The following is a 24,669-nucleotide window of genomic DNA, read 5'->3' as shown; positions in this document are numbered from 1 at the left end:
ACTATTAAAAATATATGCGTATATGATTTATAATGGGATGGAAATGCTTTGAATTGCATGAAGAGAAAGAAGGACATTCTATACATGTTTTGACGAGTGATTTTGTACTGACCTAAAATCCAAGCTGTATTACATCAGGGCTTTTTCATATGAATAACTGTGTATGTCCCAGTTAGATTTCTTAGGACGCTCTTGGATTGCTTTACAGCACAGCGTGAGGGTGGATGTTTAGTATGTTCCTCAGCTTGATGTGTGCCTTGTTTGTTTTCCAGTGACGGGACACTGAATCCCAATGGAGTCCGCTTTGGGAGCTCAGAGATCTACAATATTGGTGAATCAATAACTTAAAACAGTCTTTTGGTGGCAAATTTGTAACTATATATATCTGTGTGTGTGACTCCTGTTTTTTTTTGAGGCTCACTCCTCAAAAGTCTATCTTTGTCTTTAAAAAGTCTTTTTGAAAATGGACTTGGCAACATGTAAAGATGACCTGATTCAGATTTCCTTTCACAAAAGCAGTAAAGATCTGGTACTAATGAAGATATGAAAGAGCTGTTTTAACTGTGTGATCCAGGAATTAAGCAGCTCATCTTATCCTCGGTCAAGTACTCTAACTATTCCTGGGGGTCCCGAAGCGTTCCCAAGTCCACTGGGAAATATAATCCCTCCAATGTGTCCTGGGTCTTCCCCGGGGCCTCCTCCCACTTGGACATGCCTGGAAGAGCCCCCTAGGGAGACGACTAGGAGGCATCCTCACCAGATGCTTGAACCATTCAGCTGGTTCTGATACGAAGAAGCAGCAGCTCTACTTCGAATCCCTCCTAGATATCTGAGCTGCTTACCCTGTCCATGAGTGTAAGCCCAAATACCTGATGGAGGAATCTCAGTGGAGGACATTTGTGGATGTAGAGAAAACTGGCTTCATATGTGAAGAGGCACAACTATCTTAGACGCTCCACACAGGTGTGTCTGAGATCAAGTCATTTGAATTTAGTGGATCCACAATAAAGTGTACCACTACAGAACCATCTTGGCTCCTGGATGGCAACCACACATACAAACAACCAGGCAATCCCTTTCTTTCAAAAGCAAACATCCCTCTGTTGTAGCCAGGTGAAACCTGGGTGTCTCAGCCTTCTCCAGTTACTGGGGTCTTCAAAACTGAGGCACCGGCAAGATCACAACATGTGTGAAGTGAAGGTCAGTAAACCTTTCGTTGCCAACAAAGGCATCTAAACCACTGGCTTCCACAACCTTACCCAAAACCCAGTCCATGTTAGCTGACACGTAGTCTGCATAGAAGCACTGCTAAAATTCATGCTTGCCTCATAGCGAGGATGCAGTTGATGGTTGAGTTCTTTAGTATGAAGCCAGAATGTTCTGGACCAGTCTGGTTTCTGATTTCAGAAATGCCACTTGCCAGCTGATATGGAAATAAAGTAGACATTATGACTGACTGAAAACACACACACACACATATATATATATATATATATATATATATAATATATATATATATAATAGAATATATGCATTTGGGGAAACTGAATGTTTATCCAACATGTATGTAAACTTATTTCAGGAACTGTATTTTTTTATTTTCTTTTAAATTGTACTAACCTGTGTTGCCTGTGGGGATTGAGTAGTGTTTATAAAATAGGTAGTCAACATTTTTCAAGGGTGGTAATAAATTATGCAAAGTTTCTATAATGATTTGGAATGGAACGTACTAAATAAAATCATGCATGCTTTTAATATATTGATGATTTACCGCCCCCTGCTGGAATGACATGTCAGTCCAGAATGTAATTATCAATTTCCAGTGATCAGTGTTGTTATCCAGTATCTGTAGTTTCTCCAAATATATTAGTCCTATCAACTGTCCGTTTTGGTAGCATTCATCTTTGACTCAAAATACATAAGCATACCAAACGACAAATGTCAACCCTCCCCATTTTGTCCGTGATGGAAGTCATACGTACTCATGCAGAGCTTGTCTTTTCTGCATTCTACCCCAAGCATGTGCTTTTAATTTTACACAACCACAGATAGAGACTGTGGCGGAGACACCAAACGTACTACAGTTGTCACTCATGGTAACACCAACATGACACTTAACTATACTGACTAAACCAGATAAAGTACAAAACAATTAATCAATAACACAACACTATTAAACTAACTTGAACCATAATAACAACACCCCAAAACCTGGAAACCCCGAACTCCCATGGTGCATTAGAACACAACGTCCATTGTTCACTGTTGTTAGCTAATATCGCTAATTTCTTCAAGAAATTAGTCCTGTCAACATTCTGTTTTCACAGTGTTCATCCTTGACCCAAAATACATAAGCATATCAAATGTCAGCGCGCCCAAGTTTCTCCCGAGTAACTGTAGCCATACACGCGCACGCATACATGCACACACGCACACAGAGGCTACTTGGCTCTTATACATAGTTCAATTTTTTCAATTTCAATTAGATTTTCCTTTCCATTCAACACAGATTTTCCATTTTCTTGTGCTTCTTCTATTTTTCACCTTTCTTTTTCCCGTCACACTTCCTGTTTCTCTCATTTACTCTCCTCATTTTAGTTTTTTCTCCTTCTCTTCTGCACGTTTTTCTTCTTCACCTTTTTATCATCTTCACCTTTTTATCATCTCATCCCTTGTCTGCTCTGCTCTTGTTTGCAGTAGAGGCATTTGAAGAAGTGTCAGACAGTCTTTGTGTTCCTCAGTACAATGCCGACGGAGAAGAGCGAGTTATTTTGTTTGTGAAGATGGCAGCCGGTCACACCTTCTGTCCAGACTTGGTAGTGAACATTAAAGGAGCCATTAGGAAAGCTCTGTCTGCCCGACACGTACCTGCTCTGTTGCTAGAGACCAGAGACATTCCTGTAAGAGAAATATGAACATCTGTCACACTTGAAGAATCCTGCTGTCACACTGCTTACCATTTCAAAAGTCAATTCTGACAAAGGCCTGCTTTCTTCTTCCTGCTGCAGTACACCCTCAGCGGTAAGAAGGTGGAGGTGGCTGTCAACAGGTGATTGCTGGCGGGGAAGTGACGCAAAGAGGAGTGTTCTCTAACCCTGATTCCCTGGACCTTTACAAGAACATTCCAGAACTACAAAACGTCTAGACACAGAACTGGAGAAACTGATCGGTGTATGGTTTCGTTTTATAAATTTAACTTCGATGTGTATTCACTGGTACAGGGAAGCATACAGGTACAATTTTTTAGTATTGTGCAGGTCATGTTAAAAAACAAATTTAAAAAAACAGCTGGGTCCATATGTATTTGGACAGTCACACAATTTTTGTAATTTAGCCTCCGTATATCACCACAATTAAAGTTGAAATGAAAGTGTCAAGATGTGCCTTTCAAGTTTTAATCAAGGGGTTTAACAAAACAAGAGTCCAAGACATAGAGAGAGTGAGAGAGAGAAACAGAGAGATGAAATTTATTGTCATTGTCATTACATGAGTGCAATAACAATGAAATTACATTTACACTCCAATTACCTCAGACAAAATACAGCAATTAATCCACAATTATTACGAGTTGAACATAATAATAGCACACATCAGAATTAAAGACAACACATATACATTTGACATTGTTTATGTGCACTAAACGTGAAGCAGTTCGTCATCCGAATTGAGGCAAAGTGGGTGAAGGCTGCAGCAGGAGGGGTCCGCGCTGCCCAGCTTGGGGGTTGACGTTTGCAGCAGTAAAAACTGCGGTGCCTTCGAGGTGGCAGGGAGAAGCCAGGGTGAGGGGAGTGGAGAGACACGGGGGGGTAATAGGGATGGAGGGAGTGAGACGTGTTGTGTGCAGATGAGACAGGTGTGCTTAAAGTCTATCGTTGCTAGGCAGCAGCAGGCTGGATGGGGGGGGGGGGAGATAGATGAGAAGGGGGAGCTGAATTCCTTCACCAAGGCCGTAGATCCTTCTGGGGAAGAGCAGGGCATTTGACCTTCAGGAGCCGATAAGGCTGCCATGTTGATGTTAGGCAGAGAGGATACAGAATTCCATTTACTACACCTCTGACTGTCTAGAGTCCAAATTTATGAAGAATATTCTCCAGTCCTCAGCAGCACATTCCTTTGCAATGCAGCAATATGCTCCAGATGATATCCATTTTGCATTTGAGTTCAAGAGTTAACACAATCTGAGATTACACTGCATTGCTCAACTCATGAATCATGACGGACAGATGAGGGGAAGAGATTCTGGTAGCAGCATCTTGCTAATATTCCTGTGGGTCAGGGCTGTGCACAAACCAATCACCGCCAAACCTGCCACCATAAAAGTATATAAATGAATCCTCAATGTCTTCCACAGAGAGTGGAGCAAGCATCCATTTTCTCAGGCGTCGAGAGCATAGCCCACTGGGTAGGTTCTATCAGGGCACACAGGGTCCCCCAGCCCTGATTTCCTTATTTTTGTTCAGCTCTTTGAATTAAATCTGAAAGTGGACTTGGGGATGTACAGAGGACAAATTGAGGAGGTGGGAGGGTCACTGTCCAAGTACTTATGGACCTATGAGGGGCACTGTTTAAAACAGCTTTAAACAAGATCATCAACTTCCTAAATATTGTGTGTGAATATGTGATGTTCAACTGGATTCAGCTGTGATGCGACGCATCTGGCAGCTCTTGTTAAAAACATGTTCTGAAGCTGCTGAGGGATTCAGGGAAGTAAAACATTTCATGTTAGTGGTCTTTATACAATGGCTAAGTGGATCCTTGTGATGTTATTGGTACTTTGTCTGTCACATGACATGGATTATTTGTCCCATTTGTGTTGCATTGCATTTAGAGTGCAAATTTGGTTCCATACGTTTAGTACCATAGCACTCTGCGCACGCACACACACACACACACACACACACACACACACAGACCAAATCCACTGCGCTGTAAGCCGTCTGATGTGATTTTTGTTCACTGCACTGAAGAAGTACAGTCTTTTTTTGTTAGTACATGCACGCACAAGCGCCATCCCGCTTGTGTGAATGCACACCATGCGCACGCTCACACAAGCAAGATGGCGCTTAGCTTTAAAACAAATTATTTTGGACTCCTATTTAAAGTTCGTGTTGGATTGTTGATGTCAAAGTAGCAGTGACGCGCCAAAGCTGAATTAAAGACGTGATTTTTTTTTTTTTTTTGGTGCACTGACGAGGTACCAAAATGTAAGTCCCTCTTCTGTTGTTGTAAATAATAGAATATAAAATTATAAGGATCTATTTTAGTTGTTATACAAAAAATGAATGTTTATGAGTTCAGTGGTACAAATATTTCATGAGGTGAAAGCTGGAGCATACCATTCAATGAAATGAAGCAGAGTTGAATGGTTTGTTTCCAGCTTTGACCAAATTAAATATTCTATTGAAAGAATGTAAAAACATTTATTATTGTTTTATGTAACGGCTAAAATAGATCCTTGTCATTTGATATTTTATTAATTATAAACAGCAGAGAAGGGACTTACATTTTGGTGTTCCACTGCTGCTAAAGTCCACACAAACTTTAAATAGGAGTCCAAATTGTGACATGTTGTCCAGTGATCCTGTGCACTGACTTTGTGCTTCCATTAAAAAAAGGCTTTGTGTAGTTCCTCAGTCCAGCAAAAAAATCATGTCAGCTTTTCATCTGAACAGCTCTTCATGCATCCAGACGGTTTGCAGCGGAGTGGATTTGTGTGTGTGTGTGTGTGTGTGTGTGTGTGTGTGTGTCTGTCTGCAGAGTGCTATGGTACCAAACGTATGGAACCAAATTGTACTCTAAATGCAATGCAACACAAATGAGATGAATAATCCATGTCATGTGACATACAAAGCACCAAACAAAGGACAAGGATCCACTCAGCGGTTATATAAAAAACAAATAATGTATGTTTTTACATTCTTTCAATGGAATGAATATTTAATTTGGTGAAAGGTGGAACATACCATTCAACTTGGCTTGTCCTCGTTGAATGGAATGTTCCATCTGTCACCTCATGAAATATTCGTACCATTGAACTCATAAACATTCATTATTTGTATACTGTTGGTTTCACAGTGTGTAAAGACCATATCTGACTTACATACATGGCTTTATCTCATATCATCATAGCAAGCCTATGTGATGTATAATGTTTTATTTGTAAATAAATACATGTATATATAGTTTTGAATTTTGTGGTTGAATATAGATATGAATTTACAGTAGGTAATGCAAAGCTTTACGTGCAAAAAGTTTCTCTTGGATCAAATGAACTCCCTAAGATCCAGCAAAACCAGCGTCCAACATTTAGAAGAAATTCACCGCTTTCTTATTACCTGTCCGGATCCTAATCATGGAGTTGTTGTTGTCAAATACATGCAAGCAGTCAAAGGAAAGTTTCAGTTGTCATGTAATTACATTTTGTAAGCTCAAGCTTGATTGTCAAGTTAGGAAATAGACATTTTATCGTAGTGATTTGTATTTATCTGAAACATCTTTGTAAGAACTTTAAGAAAAACAAAATGTTTTCATGTCAGGTTTCCACAGTACTGACTACATGTAAGCTCACTGATAGTTATTCGTGGGTTATCATCAGCATGTGATTGTTGACAAATATCTCAAGAACCCCTGGATGGATTTCAACCAAAATGTTTTAAATGGGTAGTATTCCACCCCAGAGTGATCCCATTAACTTTTGAGGATCAGGAGTCAAAGGTCAAGGTTACAGCACAAAGTCCAAATTTTGGCTCATGCAGATACATAGGTGGACATTTCCAAGGGCCCCTTCACACATAATATGTTTAAGTACAAATCTGGGCAACTCACAGCGGAACAGCTCGCTTGAGCGAACCACGAAAACACAGCCCGACAGGCAGGTATGCACAATCCCGATGCGATGGTGTTGTGCACGCGGTGGTGTTGTGCGGGCAGCTGGGATGAGGTGCACCACATCGTGCCACAGATGTGGAGGAAAATAAAATAAAAACCAGCGGTATAATTAGTGAATGTCACTGGGTTGATATGAATAATAAATAAAAGAGGAATACAGAACCCCCGCAGTTAAATAACCCTGGTTAATAACAAAAATTCCACTCACAGGATTCAAACCTGTAAGCTCTGATTACCAGATGGAAAATTTACCACTGCACTACCATTGCTGGCCTGTAATTGAAGCGGAAAAATTCCTGAAGTCAAAAAGGACATGGAGTTGCACTGTGTGCAGCTACTGCAGCCCGAAGCAAAAAGCAAAAGATGTTTTATATATTTCCAGCAGGAAGAGACACGTGCCTCACGGAGGAATGTTGGAAGTTCATGTCCTTCCAAACACAGAACGTGTTCTTAAGCTGGGACGTCCAGGAGCAGATATCTTTGCAGTCGTAGCTGTGAGGGACACGCCCCCTGTCCGTTCAGCACCCAGACCAAAGTGTCACTCTCTGTGTTATGTGGTCATTCATTTTCGTTATTGTTATGTAATTGCATATGCAGGTATTGTAATTATTTAGATAACTGTCCTGGCGGTGGTTTCTGTGTTTGTAATGTGTGCAGTGAGCCGTCATCCAGCTGTCAGTGTGCTGTGATCAGCTGACAGGCCCCTCCCCGTGCTGTGTGCAATCAGACCTGGCTGTCTGGCCCCTATGTGATCAGATCTGTACATACCATCCCTGGTTCTCAAGACCAGGCACCTACGTGGCTCTACTCTACTCTTTCTACTCTCCTATTTTACACTTCCTTTTTAGATATTTAGTTATACCTTTGTATACTGGTATAGTTCCACTTAGAATTGGAATATAATATATAAGATATACCTTACTGAATTTTCATACATATAAGCATTTTTATGCAAGTGTGCCCCCCCACCGGCACACCAGGTGTGTTGGGTGGGGCGCGACACACATGCACACGTGCGAGACACATGCACCATATGTGTGTGGCTTTTTGCGACTCCACACTTGTGGGCCCCTTAGACAAATTTCACATCCAGCTCGACAGTGATTGTCTGCGGATTGTTTTTGTGATGATAGTGCGAATGGCCACACATTTTCTAAGTGGCAAACGAGCGGTGTTAGGTGTTTTGTGTGTCTCACCTGGAATTTGGCCGACACCTGCTGCGAGAGAGTTTGATGGGCTCTCACAGGGTACACTCTGTCTTTTAGCCACTGGTGTGTGCCAATACCTGTAGCAACAGGTGTACAAGGTGTTAGAGGCAGCTACGATTTTACACGTATTGGCATACGATTCCTGCTTTATGCACACTTCATGCGCAATTCAACCACATTTGCAGTATGTGTGAAGGGGCCCTATAGTTGTTAACTCAAGAATTAGATGGTATTAAATGGATATTTACTATGAGACATTTAGACATGAATATTCAGCACTCTTGTTTTGGATCCACATTAGCAGTTAAATGGGCTTTACTTCAGTGCAGACGATTCCCGGTTCAGGGTCATCTCTGCTCACTCTCCATGTAATGTGGAGTTGGGAAAGGGCATCTGGCGTAATGCAGATCCACTTCAGATCTGCTGTGGCGACCCCAAGTGAAAACAAGGGAGAAGCTCAAGGGACTACATGATTGGAAGGGAAACTGCTTCATGAGTCATAAAGTTGATATTCTAATCCAATTACATTTTTTCCACAAATCTGATTGGTTAATCGTGAGATTTCACACTGTATAATATGGGGTAACGGTGGCAAAATATTTGACCGTTTCACATTTGAATGTGTTACTCTGCGCCCTGACCGGTGTCCTGATGAGATGCCATTCCTGTCAACAGGCCAGCCCTAAACGCAACTGCGCACGCATGCACCATATTGTTGGGACGCAGAACTGTCGATTTATGCGACTAGACACACAATTTGACAGAACACCGGCTGTGTGTGCTGCTAAGCAGATGTCATAATGGTGCTGTTAGCTGAGAGCAAGATAAAGTCACGTACCGCCGCCGAAATGGGTGAATTAAGCTACATATGAAAGTATTGATGTGGATTCTGATACAGAATTACCATTTAACATTTGATGGATTTTAACATTTGATGGTTTGCTCCGCGCCCTGACCGCTGTTGGAGCGACGCTGCCTCATGGTAAGCCTCGCTTACCTACTAAAAAATAAACCGTGCACAACGGTTGGAATTAGATTAGAATGGTTATAACGCCCTTGTGTCTGATGATTTGCGGATGTTCATGCTGTTATATGGTCGCAAATATCCCTAACGTATCGCTGGTAAAGCTCAATTTGCGACCGTATAACCAGCATGAACATCCGCAAATCATCAGACACAACAGTGTTATTCCCCAAGTGTAATCTCACATCCTGCCTCATAATAATGCGTGAGCACAGATCACAACAATAGTTTTTCCACAGCAGGGAGAGAAACGTTTGACTTTATTATGAAGACACATACATTAAATGCTGCAATAAACTTATTCTAAATGGTTCGGCAAAACACGAAAGTGGTAAGATTTTGTCCTCTGAGTACTTGATTCCTTATGTTTATACCGATCTCTGTTGTCTGTCAAGGAGCCAAATGCATATTGATTGTTCCAGCAAAGGTCATGGAATCGATTCCCACCTGTGGACTTTGCATGTTCTCCGTGTGTTTGCTCCGGTTCCTCCCACTTTTAAAGACAAGCAGGTTAGGTGAATTGGAAACTTTATAATTGCCCTGGTCTCCCTTGCAAAACAGATCTTGATCTCAATGGGACAAACCTTGTTAAATAAAGGTTAAATTAAGTTAAAGCATAATCAATCAATCAATCAACTTTTTTCTTATATAGAGGCTGCTAGTTCCCTGGTAGAGGTGTCAAACTGATTCCAGAAAGGGCCGAGAGAGTGCAGGTTTATTTGCAACCACCCACTGCACCAGGTGATTTCACTGATTGACATCACTTTGAGCTGATGAAATCAGTTAATCCTCATTTAATGGCTTTATGCAGTCATAAGTCATCACTGGACAGGTTTATGGTCACACTGCTATGTTTGTCGGAGAACATATAAATCTTTAGATTGGTATTTGTACTGTATAGCTGTGATACCTGGACCACCAACCCGTGACCTGTTCTTGTAGTATACTCTGGTCTTTCTGGGATGTGGGCTCAATGAAGGGGCTACACAGTGCACTGTGTCAAGGTTTAATAAAATTCCAGATGAGATGAGGAATAAGTTGATTAAAATGCATCAGCTGTGAGAAGCGTTATAAAGCTGTTTCTAAGGATCTGGGACTCCAAGAAGTCATAGTGACTACAACGATCTCCGAATGACATGTACTTGGTACTTGAATCAATGTTTCCAAAAGTGGCTGACCTTCAGAAAACTCTTCCAAGAGCACAGTGATGGCTCATCCAAGAAGTAAAAAAAAAAAAAAAGCCAAGGATAATTTGCAAGTACTGCAGACCTGTCTGTCCACGGTAAATGTCACACTATAAGTCCACTGTCAGAAAATGGAAAAATGGCATCCATGGTAAGACTGATGAAACACTAACTGCTGGTAACCCATAATAGCATTGAGACTCATTTGAATTAAGCCAAACACCTTTATGGCCCTGAAATGTCATTTGGACTGATGAGACAAAGTCAAACTGTTTGGAATACTGCTTCTGATGCACTGAAACACAGAATTCTAGGAAAATAGCATCACAGAGAAGAATGTTGATGTTGGTGTGTTCATAAAACCTAATTCCCATCTGAATGGCAAAAAAACCCCTCAAAAACTAAAGTTCTGCACTGGCCCAGTTGGGAGCCCCAATGAGGCCCATTTATGCTCAACAACTCTTAACTTTGACTGAACTAACAGAAGTTACCAAGTCAAGGCCACCCATGTTCCACTCCATTTGCGTGGGCACAATTTGGTAGGGGATAGGGGGCATGTCCCCCCCACCTTTCAACCAGGGGGGACAGAATATGGTATGTCCCCCCCCCACCTTCTGACCTATATGTGTGTACTTGAAACTGCTATGCCAGTCATGTGCAAACCATGTCAGAATAGTATCTTTGTTTCTGCAAGTTTATATTTTTAGCAGCATTGACTTGTTTACAACACCTGTTTCTTGTTTGTCACATTCGGAATTTTCTGGGACTGCATTTGCCCAGATTTGAAGCCAAAACTAGTGTCTACACATAAGTATCAGTGGACCATATGCTAATTTACTAAATTCTGAAAGTTAGAAAAGGAAATCAGAAAAGCCATCTGGAACCTCAGAAAGCCCATCTGCAATTATTGCTTGATCTCCAAATCAGTCTATGCAAGCGAAATTATGTCAGTATGAGTGTTGTCATTAGTGCCACTTCAAAAATTAAATTCATGATAAGTAATTCATCCTAATCTTATGATCTTTTATTTTTTTTAAACTTATGCAAAAACAAATCTTGAGAAAAAATACAGTATGCGATAGTTATAATTATAAAGAGCCTGTTCTTTCATATTTATGAATACATTTTACCACATTGCAGTTGTTTTTTTTAAATGAGAACTAACCTATCATTCTTTTTGAGTTCTACACATGTGGTGATACCTTATTTACACCAGGATGTTAATAATATCAATGCTTGCTATTCTCAGAATAAAGTACTATATCCACAGTTTCAAATTGTATAAGTCAAATGGTGTCCACTTTATGGTCTTCTCAAAACATTAAAATTACTATTCTGGATGCTCAGAATGCATCTGAGCTTATCTAGAAACCGTTGGCTTCTGGGGGCCTAAAGCGGGAAGAAGACCATGCTGCTTTCATGGCTCATATGGCTAGCATACTGGCATATTATAGTTATACGCTTTTTACTCTTTTAATTAATTTTATTAGGAAACTGAGCGTGCCGCGACCTCAACTTTACCTAAATTCTGGGTCTTATAGTGAAGCTTAGGGCTAGTGGCCGGCGATCACGTTCGTATTTTCCTGTTTTTCTTGTTGTGTAATGCTGACAAATTATACTGTATTTCTTGTCTTTCTGATGCCTGATTCTGTTTTTTTCTCTCTGTTTAAGGTGCAGCTCCATCCAGAGACGGGTGTGGTATTTGTGCTTGAGACCCTCCTGTCTTGTGCACCAACAGCATTTCCAAGCAGAGGGTCACCTCTTTGAGTCTGGTCTGCTTGAGGTTTCTTCCTCAGAGGGAGTTTTTCTTTACCACTGCTGCTCTGGGGGTTAGTAAGGTTAGAACCTGTGTGAAGCGCCTTGAGGCAACTCTGTTGTGATTTGGCGCTATACAAATGAAAATAAATTGAAATTTAAAAATTCCAAAGCAAACAAGAGCTGTCATTACTCGGCTGCTACAAAATGTGGTACAGCCAGTTATAAACTTTGTACTTTTGCTTCTAGGAATTGTTGAAAAACTATATTTAGTATTGTCTCAGTTTGCCTTTATTGTAACTTTTATTTGAATATGTCAAAATATTTAATATGAGGGACAGACAAACATTCAGCACTGCAAATGACATTTTTTCAGTTGAAGCCTCTCAGTACCCACTGTTTTAATTGCGGTGCTGTGTGATTTCTGGTCGATAACTTTTTCAGGGAAAGCTTGAAGGTTTGATGACTGTCCACTTCTGTATTTGCGATACATGTTTATTCAGCCGAGTCCTCCATCCCAGGTTTATTGGATGTCAGACACGTTTGTGTGAGCATTTACTTTTTTAAATTGCTTCACTGCAATATGAGCACCGTCATTCTGAAATAAGTCAGCTCAGCTGATTTATTGTTCTATGACTAGAAAATGTTGGCTGATATTTGACAGTTTCCCTCTGGGATTTGGTGCATAGCTGCACCTTAGGGTGTCATCATTGACGCTACAGCTCGGCGCTTGTGACATCTCGACTGTCCGGTATGGGAACTTCTGCTCTCGGATGAATAGTTTGTCAGACTAGTGGGGTAAGATGAGAGTGTAGAAGCCAGTCATTTTGACAGACATCGACTTTAGAAATAGATCTGGCAACTTACCTCCTTGTAACCTTTAAAATGTGAGCGTTGCCTGTCAACTAAACTTCAGCATACACTGCCTCAGGAAAACGCAAAAATAGAAAAGAGAACTGATTAGAGTCCAGTGCTTTAAATTTAAAAAGTATAATAATGATTTATTTGTGTGATATTTTTACAAAGAATTCAACATGACATGAAAATTTAAGAAACATCTTCAATAAGATGCAAACAAGAATCTTTCAACTAAAAATGAAGTTCAAATCTCATTTTGTGCTTTAAGAAATGAAATGCCATATTAATCTAATACAGTAATTAACTACTTAATATGTCTTCAGGGGAGAAAAGACTGAAGTACTGTAAAAACAGATATCTAGTAAAGTTTAAAAAGACTTGTTTAAAGAAAATTTTACTTTTTTTCTAAAGAGAAAAATAATCTTGTCAAGCATTTTTTTTTTTTTTTACATAAGAAAACATGCCTTATTTTGGGAAAATGTATCTCACTTTTTCTTAAAGGACATGTCGCATGCTTTTTAACGTCCCATTTTAGCAACACAACATCAAAGTACTTGTGATTGTGAGCCTCTCTACGCACGTGCTCATAATTAGTGGTTTCTGATGTTTTTTATTCCTCTCCCTAAGCGAGGTACAGGTGCATTTCTGGAAAACGTCTCACACTGCAATTTTCTGCATTTCTCTGCATGTGACGTAGTTAATAGCAAACAGAAACATCCCAGACAGAGACAGACAGAGGGAAATGAATGAGGTTATGTACAATAACGAAGCCTCTGAGCTTTTCTTTGAAAGCATATTCACAGAGGAGATGACACACTTCACCCCGAAACTCTTAACTTTTCAGAGTCTGTCGGATTTTGGAATTAAAGTGTTGTGATGCTGCTGTTTGTGTCACAGCTGCTGGTTTACTGCTGCTGTGATCATAGACATGCCTGGATATGCAGATGGATGTCTCATATTGGAAAAACTCAGAAGACGCTATTTTCAGGAGATAATGGACTATCTATTGTGCCATGTTCCTGACAGAATTTGAGTTGAAGGCAGAGCTGTGATTGGACATTATGTGCATGTGCATGATCAGAACCTGAGAGCAAGTGGACCTGGACATTATTCTCTGGCAGAGTGGAACTTGAAAATGATCTCTGGCTGTGGATCAGAGTGAGGACGAGGTGGGCTGTTCCATGGCTGGTGATCGCAGTTGCCGTCCTGTGCACTGGCAACATTTCCTGTATGTTCATTTTGTGAATTGCTTTGTAATTTATGTCTGTAGCATTGCCCAAGCAGAGGGTCACCCCTTTGAGTCTGGTCTGCTTGAGGTTTCTTCCTCAGAGGGAGTTTTTCCTTACTACTGCTGCTCTGGGCGTTGGTAAGGTTAGACCTTACTTGTGTGAAGCACCTTGAGGCAACCTTGTTGTGAATTGGCACTATATAAATGAAAATAAATTGAAATTGAATGCATGAAGGCTTCTTTTTGTTGTGGATTAATTTGGAAATCTTAGTTTACACTGGGGTGAGTGGAATGTTAATTTTTTTTTCATCTTTTGTTTTGTGTTCTTTTCAATGGAGCGTTCAATGAAAATATTTTTTTTTACTTTGAGAGTCTGTGTGTGTGTGTGTGTGTGTGTGTGTGTGTGTGTGTGTGTGTGTGTGTGTGTGTGTGTGTGGTGTGGTGTGTGTGTGTGTGTGTGTGTGGGTGTGTGTGTGTGCATGTGTGCAGCAGCAGTTGTTTTAACCCCCAATTTAGGTGGACCTCTGGCTGAATTTGAACAATATATAATTAGTATTAAGCTTGTAGACTCTCTCAGATGTCATAAAACTTTCAATCTCTGTAAGGAACTTTATAAAGAGAATTAATGTTTAATAATCCCTTAAAAAAAACATCTGACATGCAGGTTAAAATCGCTGTCACACTGTTTTTTTTTTTCATAATAATATTTTATTTGCTTTTAACATAATAAAACACAAACATTAACAACACCACTGAGCAGACCAAATGTAAACCAAAACAAAAATGTATAATTGTAAGTTATACAATAGGTTACACTGGGATGTAGGGAATCATTTAGAAAACAAATAATAATAATAAAAAGGAAAAAATAGACTTTTCAACCAGCGCACTAAAAAATTGAAAATAGAAATAAAAGTAATATTTAGCCCAAAGTACCCGAACCTCTCATAATAGTAAGTCTCAGATGAGAAGGCAAATAATTTATAAGTGGCTGCCATGTTTCGGTGAATAGCTCACTGTTACCCTTCAATTTAGCACTAATTCTACCCAACGGCAGCACTTTAAAAATTTCTCGATACCACTCTGTAACTGTAGGAGGTTTGTCTTTAATCCAGTTATTTAGTATGCATTTCCTAGCCAGGCAAAAGAAACTTTTAATTAATTCAAAATGTGGGTAATATTTTTTGTTGGTAGACCTAGTACAAATTGTCCCGCATCCTTATTAATTTTGCATTTCAAAATTGTACCAATTTTTTTGTAATATGGGACCAAAACTTAGATATTTTGGGACAATTCCAAAAGCCGTGTTTATAGGTAGCGGGGGACTGTGAACACTTAAAGCAAGCTGAAGATCTGTCCATTTTATTAAGAACATAAGGAGTCCTATGCTGCCTATGAAAAATTTTAAAATGCATTTCTCTGTATTTATTACTCACAACACTGCTTGAGTACTTTTGATGGATTCTTGCCAGTCATCTTCTGTAAATGTGCACTGGAGATCTTACTCCCACCTTCCGACAACTTCTCTATTCGATCTCTCTTAGCGCATTGTAAAGTGCTGTAGCAATGTGAAATAAAACCTTTTGACAGTTTAAATGTAATCATAAAAACCTCAATTGGATTTAACAAAGGAGTTTGCAGTTTGCTGGGGACTGGGGGTTGTTTTACTGAGTATTTCTCCGCTTGTCGATGCTCTTCGATGCCCCCTCTTTCCCAGACATGATTTCGGACGTTTATCTTTCGGCGGGACATGCATATAGCTGCAAGGACAGCTTAAATGTATAACTTTATCGGTATGTCGGCCGGGAGCTATCTGGCTCTGCTGCTCTCAGTCTGACGTCATCACCGGGAACTGGCTGTCGCACTGTTTAACCCACAGGTGAGCTGTTTATTGCCACTTAATGGATGTGGAATGCCTCCGTGATGACACACACACACACACACACATATATATATATATATATTAGATTTTTCACAGTTTTATACAACAGTTATTTGCGTTTTTAACATGCTGCTTTTATGACAAATTACCGCAGCTGCACAAAACCTTCTCACAGCTGCTGCTTTTATGGTGACGGCATCAAAATCAACAGTTATCACTTAAAAATGAGTCATCATAACACAACATCACACTTGTGTAAATTTTGTAATTAATCTGTGCCTCACTTCTACACGTTAGCAGCTACATTCCATTGAAGCACACACTGGGATGCTTCTAGTAACTACGTCACCTGTCGGAAACACCCGAGTACTCACGAGTATTTTGTTATGGGAAGTCTCCGTAGGTGTTTGCTATGAATGCCATATACTTTGAAACCAGTCACGGAAGTGCACAAAGTAATCCTGGTGGATCGTTGGATGGTCACTAACAGCCTAAATCTAAATGGTTATGATTGCAGTGCGGACATGTCCTTTAATATGTTTTTCCAGCTAATATCAAGCTGTATTCAGCCAGTAACAAGGAAAGGCAATGGATTTCAAATCATCCAAGCAAAGGAACAGCATTGTTTTCCTTATTTTAAGACAGAGGCTAATCTTAAATAAGAATTCTGTCTAGTTTTAAGGCACATTTTAATTATTCAGTGCCTAGACAGTTTATAGTTTGAGAATTCTAACCAAGTAAATTTTCTTACCCCATTGGCAGATTTTTTTTTTTTTTGCTTAATACAAGACAATTTGGCTGCAGCCGGTCTGCTCTGTGTCAGCCTGATCCCGTCAGATCTCAGAAGCTAAGCAGAGCAGGATCTGGTTAGTACTTGGATGGGAGACCTCTTTGGAACACCAGCGGCTATGTGTGTTTCTTCAGGTAAAACTGGAGTTACGTCAGGAAAGGGCATCCGGCATAAAACTTGTGCCAATTATCAATCCGGATCTGGTTGTATCCGCTGTGGCGACCCCGAACAAAAACCGGGAGCAGCCGAATGAACAACAACAACAAGAAGACAGTTTGGCTAGATTTCAGATTATTTGGCTTATTTTGAGAGGCACAGCTTTTGCAGTGAGCTCTCATCTCAGCTAGCAGACTGTTACCATTTGAAAGCAGCATGATAAGAGAAAGTACAAAACCTGCTAACTTCTTTCTCTCACCTTTGGAACACAAAGTAAGACTGCAGTGTGGTAATGCAGATAGAGTATATAGTAAGTAAGATATAGTAAGTTGAAAGTGGTTTTAATCATTATCACTGAGGAAAAAAGTTTGTACAGCTTCTCAAAAGTGTGTTTCTTGGAAAGCGCGGTGGCAGCGTTCCATCAGCGGTACGTGATGCCATGATGTCACAGCGTGTAGAGTCCCATCTTTGTCTGTTTGATTGACAACAGGAACAGATAGACCTCAGCATGGACAGTGATGAGATCAAGAACTTTTCTGACTCCTCTTCAAGTGTGGATTGTTTCTGTGAGGAAATCGAGACTGACTCGGATCCTGAGGATGTCGCAGCAGTGAGTGGACCCTACAAGATTGGAGCCGTATCTTTCGGATGAACATTCAAACCAGGAGCATTCTGGCAGCGAAAAATAATGCAGACAGTGCTTATGGCGGAGCTGAAGCAGAGGCAAGAGACGTGCCAATTCCAATGGATTTTGAAAGGCTGCAGAATACGGAATGTAAGGGAGGCTTGATTTTTGTTGCTGCTGTTTATAACACTATAATTTAGCATTTTCGAGTCTAGCGTCTGTTTATTTGCCTTGTTATTTTTTCCGGAGCCGCAATAGTGTAGCTACTGCTTGCGGACCACTGTCATTACCTTCGGGTTTTGCCGTTTGAGTGGCCTGGCATTGCATTCATCATGTTTAGTTACGTTAGTTTCACAAAAGAACAGGAAATAAATGGCGCATTTTCGAAAAAGCTGATCGCCGAAAACAACAGGACTGCCCTTTTATTACGTAGTGCACTCATATTTTTACAAGTTCCTTGAGCATTTCAAGATTATTGTGAACTATTATTGTGGTTTGACATTTTAGGTGTTCCTGTGAGCGGTGCGAGAACATGGAGACGATAGAGGAAAGTGTCTGCTGTCGGGAGCATATGCGGGTGTGCAAGCGGAGGGAGAGGCACCCTGACATTTCGTGCATCACACAATGCCGCGGCTTTTGATCAGTCTGCCTGTTCACCCTTGTGCAATATGCTGCGACACACTGGTCAGGCATATTGACAAACAAGTCCCTGAGAGCTGTGTTTAATCAAAGTTTCTGCCGCTAAAAAAGTGTGAACAACGGCCGCCAGGCACGCAAGCTGATATGGTCTACAGGCAGTGACGTATTTCAGGTTTGGTGCTTAGCGAGAAGCTGGTCACGGGGCGTGCAGATTTTTCAGTGGCGGGACGTTCAAATGTTGTATATAACAGGAGAACCGCGTCCATTTTTTTTCTTCACTTTGTTACATGTAATAAGACTATGTTGTCTTTAAGTGTCATATCCACTTTAAGTCTGGACTTGAAAGAATCTGACTATTTTATTAATGCAGGGAGATCATTCCACAGAACAGGGGCACGATAAGAGAAAGCTCTGTGACCTGCAGACTTTTTACTCACCCTAGGGACACAAAGTAGTCCTGCACCCTGAGAATGCAAAGCCTGGGTTTAATTAGGTCAGCTAGGTAAGGAGATGCCAGTCCATGAACAGTTTTCTAGGCTATTAGCAGAACCTTAAAATCTGATCTCACAGTGACAGTAAGCCAGTGAAGAGATGCCAAAATGGGTGCAATAGAGGGCCGTATATAGGAATGTGAAAGGGGGGTTCAAATCCTTGAGTTGGGGGTCCAGTGGGCCGCAGGGCCCCCAGTGGGGTCGAGGGGCAATGCCCTGGGGGGCTCAGGGAGGTGAAGCCCCCCGAAGCAGAAGCTTTTTGAGGATTTCGAGGGATAAAAAGCTACATAAATTTCATTTGAAACCCAAAATGTATCATTTTAGGAAATACATTTTATATACAAATAGTCCTTGCTTGGGATTGGATCAGTTGCCATAAGAACCACCCAGGAAGAACCAAGATAACATTAATGCAAACTTTATAGTACAATATGCATGCAATATGGTCAAACTTTCTGCTTCGTGTCAAATGTCTGGCAGCAGCATTTTGAACCAATTGGAGACCCTAATGCTGGACTGTGGTAAACCAGAAAATAGAACATTGCAGTAGTCCAATCTAGAAGAGACAAATGCATGAATCAGGGTCTCAGCATCAGCCATAGACAGGATCGGATGAATCTTTGCTATATTTCCACAGCCTGCCTAGTGGATTTTTATTTATTTTAGCGCTGTTGTCGTGCGTTACCTGTGCTGCTCCACAGCCTGTTCAGTGGATTTTTTACAGGGATTTGGATCACTGTGGCTACTCACTTGGGGATTTTAACACTTCTGCTGCTGGGTTCCCTCCATCTGCATATACCTCCGTGTGACTGCCCATATTCCCTCTCTCATTTGCTTCATTTTGTAAGTGTGTTTGTGAGCCCTGTGTGCTCCATGATTTGCAATATATTTCTTTAAATTGGCTTTAATACAAATATATAGTTGATGCAGAAATTTTAGTCACATATATATATATATATATATTATATATATATTATATACAACCCCAATTCCAATGAAGTTGGGACATTGTGTAAAATGTAAATAAAAAATCCAATGATTTGCAAATCCTCTTCAACCTATATTCAGTTGAATACACCACAAAGACAAGATATTTAAGGTTCAAGCTGATAAACTTTATTGTTTTTGTGCAAATATTTGCTCATTTGAAATGGATCCCTGCAACACATTTCAAAAAAGCTGGGACAGTGGTATGTTTACCACTGTGTTACATCACCTTTCCTTCTAACAACACTCAATAAGCGTTTGGGAACTGAGGACACTCATTGTTGAAGCTTCGTAGGTGGAATTCTTTCCCATTCTTGCTTGATGTACGAATTCAGTTGTTCAACAGTCCGGGGTCTCCGTTGTCATATTTTGCGCTTCATAATGCCCCACACATTTTCAGTGCTGGCTTTTGAACTTTGCGCTGGTAACAATCTGGATGGTCTTTTTTCCTCTTTTGTTCGGAGGACACGACATCCATGATTTCCAAAAACAATTCATCAGACCACAGCACACTTTTCCACTTTGCTTTCAAATGAGCTTGGGTCCAGAGAAGGCGGCAGCATTTCTGGATATTGTTGATGTATGGCTTTCGCTTTGCATTGTAGAGTTTTAACTTGTACTTGTAGATGTAGCGACGAACTGTGTTAACTGACAGTGGTTTTCTGAAGTATTCCTGAACCCACGCGGTAAGATCCTTTACACAGTGTGCCAGGTTTTAATGTAGTGCCGCCTGAGGGATCAAAGGTCATGGGCACAATGTTGGTTTTTGGCTTTGCCGCTTACATGTAAAAAGTTCTCCAGATTCTCTGAATCTTCTGATTGTATTATGGACTGTAGATGATGGAATCCCTAAATTCCTTGCAAATGAACATTGAGAAACATTGTTCTTAAACTGTTGAACTATTTCTTCACGCAGTTGTTCACAAAGTGGTGATCCTCGCCCATCTTTGCTTGTGAACGGCTGAGCCTTTTGGGTATGCTCATTTTATACCCAATCATGACACTCGCCTGTTTCCAATTAACCTGTTCACCTATGGAATGTTCCAAACAGGTGTTCTTTGAGCATTCATCAACTTTCCCAGTCTTTTGTTGCCACTGTCCCAGCTTTTTGAAACATGTTGCAGGCATCCATTTCAAAATGAGCAAATATTTGCACAAAAACAATAAAGTCTATCAGTTTGAACATTAAATATCTTGTCTTTGTGGTGTATTCAATTGAATATAGGTTGAAGAGGATTTGCAAATCATTGTATTCTGTTTTTATTTACATTTCATTCAATGTCCCAACTTCATTGGGACTGGGGTTGTATTTTCATTTAGTTAAAGTAGTATATTATAATATCATGACTTCTTTGGAGATGTATAGGTGCTTGATGCATGTTGACACCACAGATCTTAGCCATTTAATACCAAAGTGCCCCCTGAAGTGTCTCAACAAAATGGAAATACACTATCAGGATATCTATGGATGCTTATTTTCTTTAAAATGTAATGATCCCAAGAACAGCATTTCTTGGTACCACAAACCCTACAAAAATCCACCAAAAGTACAGCATATCCCCCAAGCTAAAATGTAGCCTCCTTAATACCACATTACTTCTGAGAGGAATTTAAATTTTAAAGACCTTTAATGTAATTAATTCATTCATTGAAGTGGGAAAGTTTTTCCAGGCTTTGGACTCCTACTGTATATTTGCATAAAGGGTTTAGTGTTTCTATGAGGAATGTTTTAAAATTTAAAATTTTTGGTTTGCCCCCAATCAGTCATTTAATATTATGTTTCTGTCAATACAGAGTCCCTGTCTCATACTTGTATTTTCCAAAATACTGGACTTGCACGGTGCACATTTTAAGCATGCTAAAGTAAATGCAGTCTATATACTTGACAGTTTAACAGCTCTGCCATGCATTAAGTGTGTGCTGTTCATATTTTTGTTATTCTGCTAGTGTTCGTGGGTCTGCTGGACCCACTGCATTTTTCGGTAGGTAATTCGATACAATCAAAACATTTTTTGTTAAAATCCACAACAGAGGTTTAATTCATTTAATTTACAAGCAATATAAACATAACCCATGTTTAATTTGCCCATTACATTCATAAGTAAGTGCCAGTCATTTTTTGGTCAATTTCTGACATGTAATAAGAAAAAATCAGAAACAATTTTGATCAAGATTTGAGTGGTTTGCCTAGAACAAATTTACAAATGGTCTAAGAATTGTCATAACAATTAATTTTTTTCTCTGAAGTTCATTAAACTTTAACTGTATTCAGTCAGGTTACAGTACACAAACTAAACACATATATATCTTCAACCAATTGAACACATTGCTTTTCCATACCAGCCTATACAGCACATGAGGGGCAGAGTTTTGCTGTGTGTGTTGCGTATCATATACCCCCCCGCCAAAAAAAACAAAAAAACAAAAAAAACATGAGACTGGGCTGCTGCTGGTAGCAGTTCCTGTCCCAGCTTGTGCGAAGTAAAAAAAAATTCTCGCATGTGATGTTGTGTCCACTGAGTCCTTGAGTCAGGTCCAGGACAACTCTCATGTCTTGATTTTTTTCAGGAGCTCCTCCATGCGGCTTCCCTGTGTAGACTTGCAAGTTCCAAGCATATGATGAAGCTGCATCACAAATAGCCCAGATCTTTATACCATATTTTGCAGGCTTAGATGGCATATACTGCCTGAAGGGGCAGAGGCCCCTAAATGGTATCAGCTGCTCCATGGTGACATTAGGACCAAGGTAGTAAAAAAGAGGAAGGCGGTGCACCCACTTATCCCACACTGTCCTGATGGCCGCAAGCTTGTCTCGCTGCCGTCAAGCTGGTCTGTCATCTTGGTTATCAAAGCGGATAATACTGGAAATTATGTGGAATTTTTCGAGGGACATTGTGGCACAGAAAAGTTCTCTTCCATTTTCTGCATCCCACAGGGACTTTGTGGATTCTCCTTTTGACCTAAAAACTCCAGCTAGGATAAGAAGCCCAGTGTAGGCTTGCAAATGGGTTGGATCTATCTCCCTCCATCTCTCTGCAAAAATGCATCTTCTTTCTAAATTAGTGCAATCTAGAATAATTTTCTGAATTGAATCTAGGAGGAAAAGTTCAAATGATGACTTGATGTCTTGCACATTTATATATGGCAGCTATGCGAGGTGGCTCATCCCTTGGGAAAGAAGACCATTCAATTTCTCTGTTTCTTGACACCCATTTTTCTCCCCTTGGGGTAGACTGCGGGCAGTCTGGTCCTGGGCCTGGCTCCTGACGGGCTGGTCCTGGGGCTGGTTCTTGGTAGGCTGGTCCTGTGACTCATTTTCATTTTGTAAATGGCTGAAGTTCAATTTCATTTTCTTTAGAATCACTTTCAGACTCTGAATTTCAGAATATGGTTTTTCATATTCTGAAGCCTCTTCCTCTGCATCATCATCAAAATCTTCACTCTCTTCAAAAATTAACTCTAAGGCCCTCTGAGCAGAAAATTGTCTTCACCATATTCATGAGTTGTGAAGGACCCACACTGGCAAAGCAAAGCTAATATACTGTGTCCATTCCTAATTTGTGCTTGGCAGCTGGAGAAAAAAATATTGGTTCCCCCAAGAAAGGAGGGTAAAGTGTTTTCAATTTTCAGTATACAATGTTGCAGCCTTGTGTGGGAACAGCACTGGCAGAAACACACATTTGCGCAACCCCTTTCTCACACACACGCACACACACACACACACACAACACCAGAAGGCCCAGATAGGCCCAGACCTGTGTACCTTTATGGAATAAAGGTACACAGGTCCTCTGATTATGAATGAATTCCGGGTCCAGGGACCCGAACATGTTGTGTGTAATGTAATGTGTAGGGGGGGGTGTTGGGTGTGCGGTCATAGAAAATGTGTTTTGATTTATGTTCTTCAAAGAAAATGACCCAAAGCCAATGATTCTAAGCTTGTAAAAGTAATTTATTGTACTATTTTCTTTTGAACAAAAGTGAAAACAGGTCCCACAGACCTGAACAGCACCACAAGGGTTAAGAAAAACAAGCAAAAAAAAAAAAAAAAGAATACTGACTACATATTCCATCCGAGCTACTCAGACCATTGGGGTTCCTGTGGATGACTGTTTCTGCCCAGAAAATGATGTAACAGATGCAGAGAAAGGATGCAAAAACAAGGCTGCTGAGCTGTGATACAGGTTATGGAAAGTCTGCAGAAACTCCACTGCCAAGTCTTTTCATCACAAATGCATGATGACTACGTTATGATTATTAAATGTGGCTCAGCCCAATGATTACGTGTTGTGGAATTTCTGTGATGATGTTCAGCATAAAATGAGACCGGCGGCAAAGGAGCAATCAGGAGTCAGACATATCTATGCAGAGAGATTTATTTTTGGTCACTGCAGAAACAGATGCATCTAGAGAAGTTCCAGAAAGATACAGCATGCAATGTACCACCAGAGCCTTCTGCCTTTCCATTCTCAGAGCCCCATTTTAAGGACCTCCGCCATAACAAAATGAAATCATAATACAAACATGGCCTTTAGCTAGTCACGGCCATGATTAGATATTTAGTAGTAAATTGGAGAAACACAACGTGTTATATCAACATGGAGGGGGGTAACCCTGAGCCGGTACATCTTGCCCTACAGACATGAGGGAAACATAAGTTTTTCCTCTATATTGTGGAAGAGGGTATCGTGCTAGACCTGTCTAATATTCAAATTATGGCATCGTCTTAATTATGCTTCAAACTGTTGCACATTACTTTAAACGTACATGTAGAGAAAGTTTTTGCGTTTTCATATGTGGCTTTGTTTAACACCTAATATTATCAGTGCATGTTTGAAGCACCACATGTACATACAGTTAGCAGAGTTGCATGCATTCGTACATGTACACACCCACACACACACTAGGAAGTTTATCTGTTGGCAATTCTTTTAGAACCCTCAGAGCAGTGCAA

The 24,669-nt window shown here is 40.3% G+C and overlaps 1 protein-coding gene and 1 long non-coding RNA gene across 2 annotated transcripts in view; one reads left to right on the top strand and one right to left on the bottom strand.

Annotated features, from left to right (window-relative positions):
* aacs (acetoacetyl-CoA synthetase) overlaps positions 1–3,348 on the top strand; it is a 124,855-nt gene extending 121,507 nt beyond the window's left edge. The window contains 4 exon segments of the mRNA XM_034170964.1: positions 273–331; positions 2,698–2,900; positions 3,009–3,042; positions 3,045–3,348. Coding sequence (XP_034026855.1) covers positions 273–331; positions 2,698–2,900; positions 3,009–3,042; positions 3,045–3,145 — 397 coding nt within the window. The 3' untranslated portion in view covers positions 3,146–3,348.
* On the bottom strand, positions 97–24,308 carry LOC117511024. Its single transcript, XR_004560868.1, has 3 exons — positions 24,000–24,308; positions 10,107–10,114; positions 97–107 (listed from the first exon to the last, which is right to left on the bottom strand). It is a non-coding gene; the product is annotated as an uncharacterized LOC117511024 (long non-coding RNA).
* Positions 24,309–24,669: the final 361 nt, after the last annotated feature.

The sequence above is a fragment of the Thalassophryne amazonica genome, chromosome 5, assembly GCF_902500255.1.
Source record: "Thalassophryne amazonica chromosome 5, fThaAma1.1, whole genome shotgun sequence".
NCBI lineage: Eukaryota > Metazoa > Chordata > Actinopteri > Batrachoidiformes > Batrachoididae > Thalassophryne > Thalassophryne amazonica.
The sequence above is the reverse complement of the archived record's forward strand: the minus strand, read 5'-3'. Positions and strand labels throughout refer to the sequence as shown.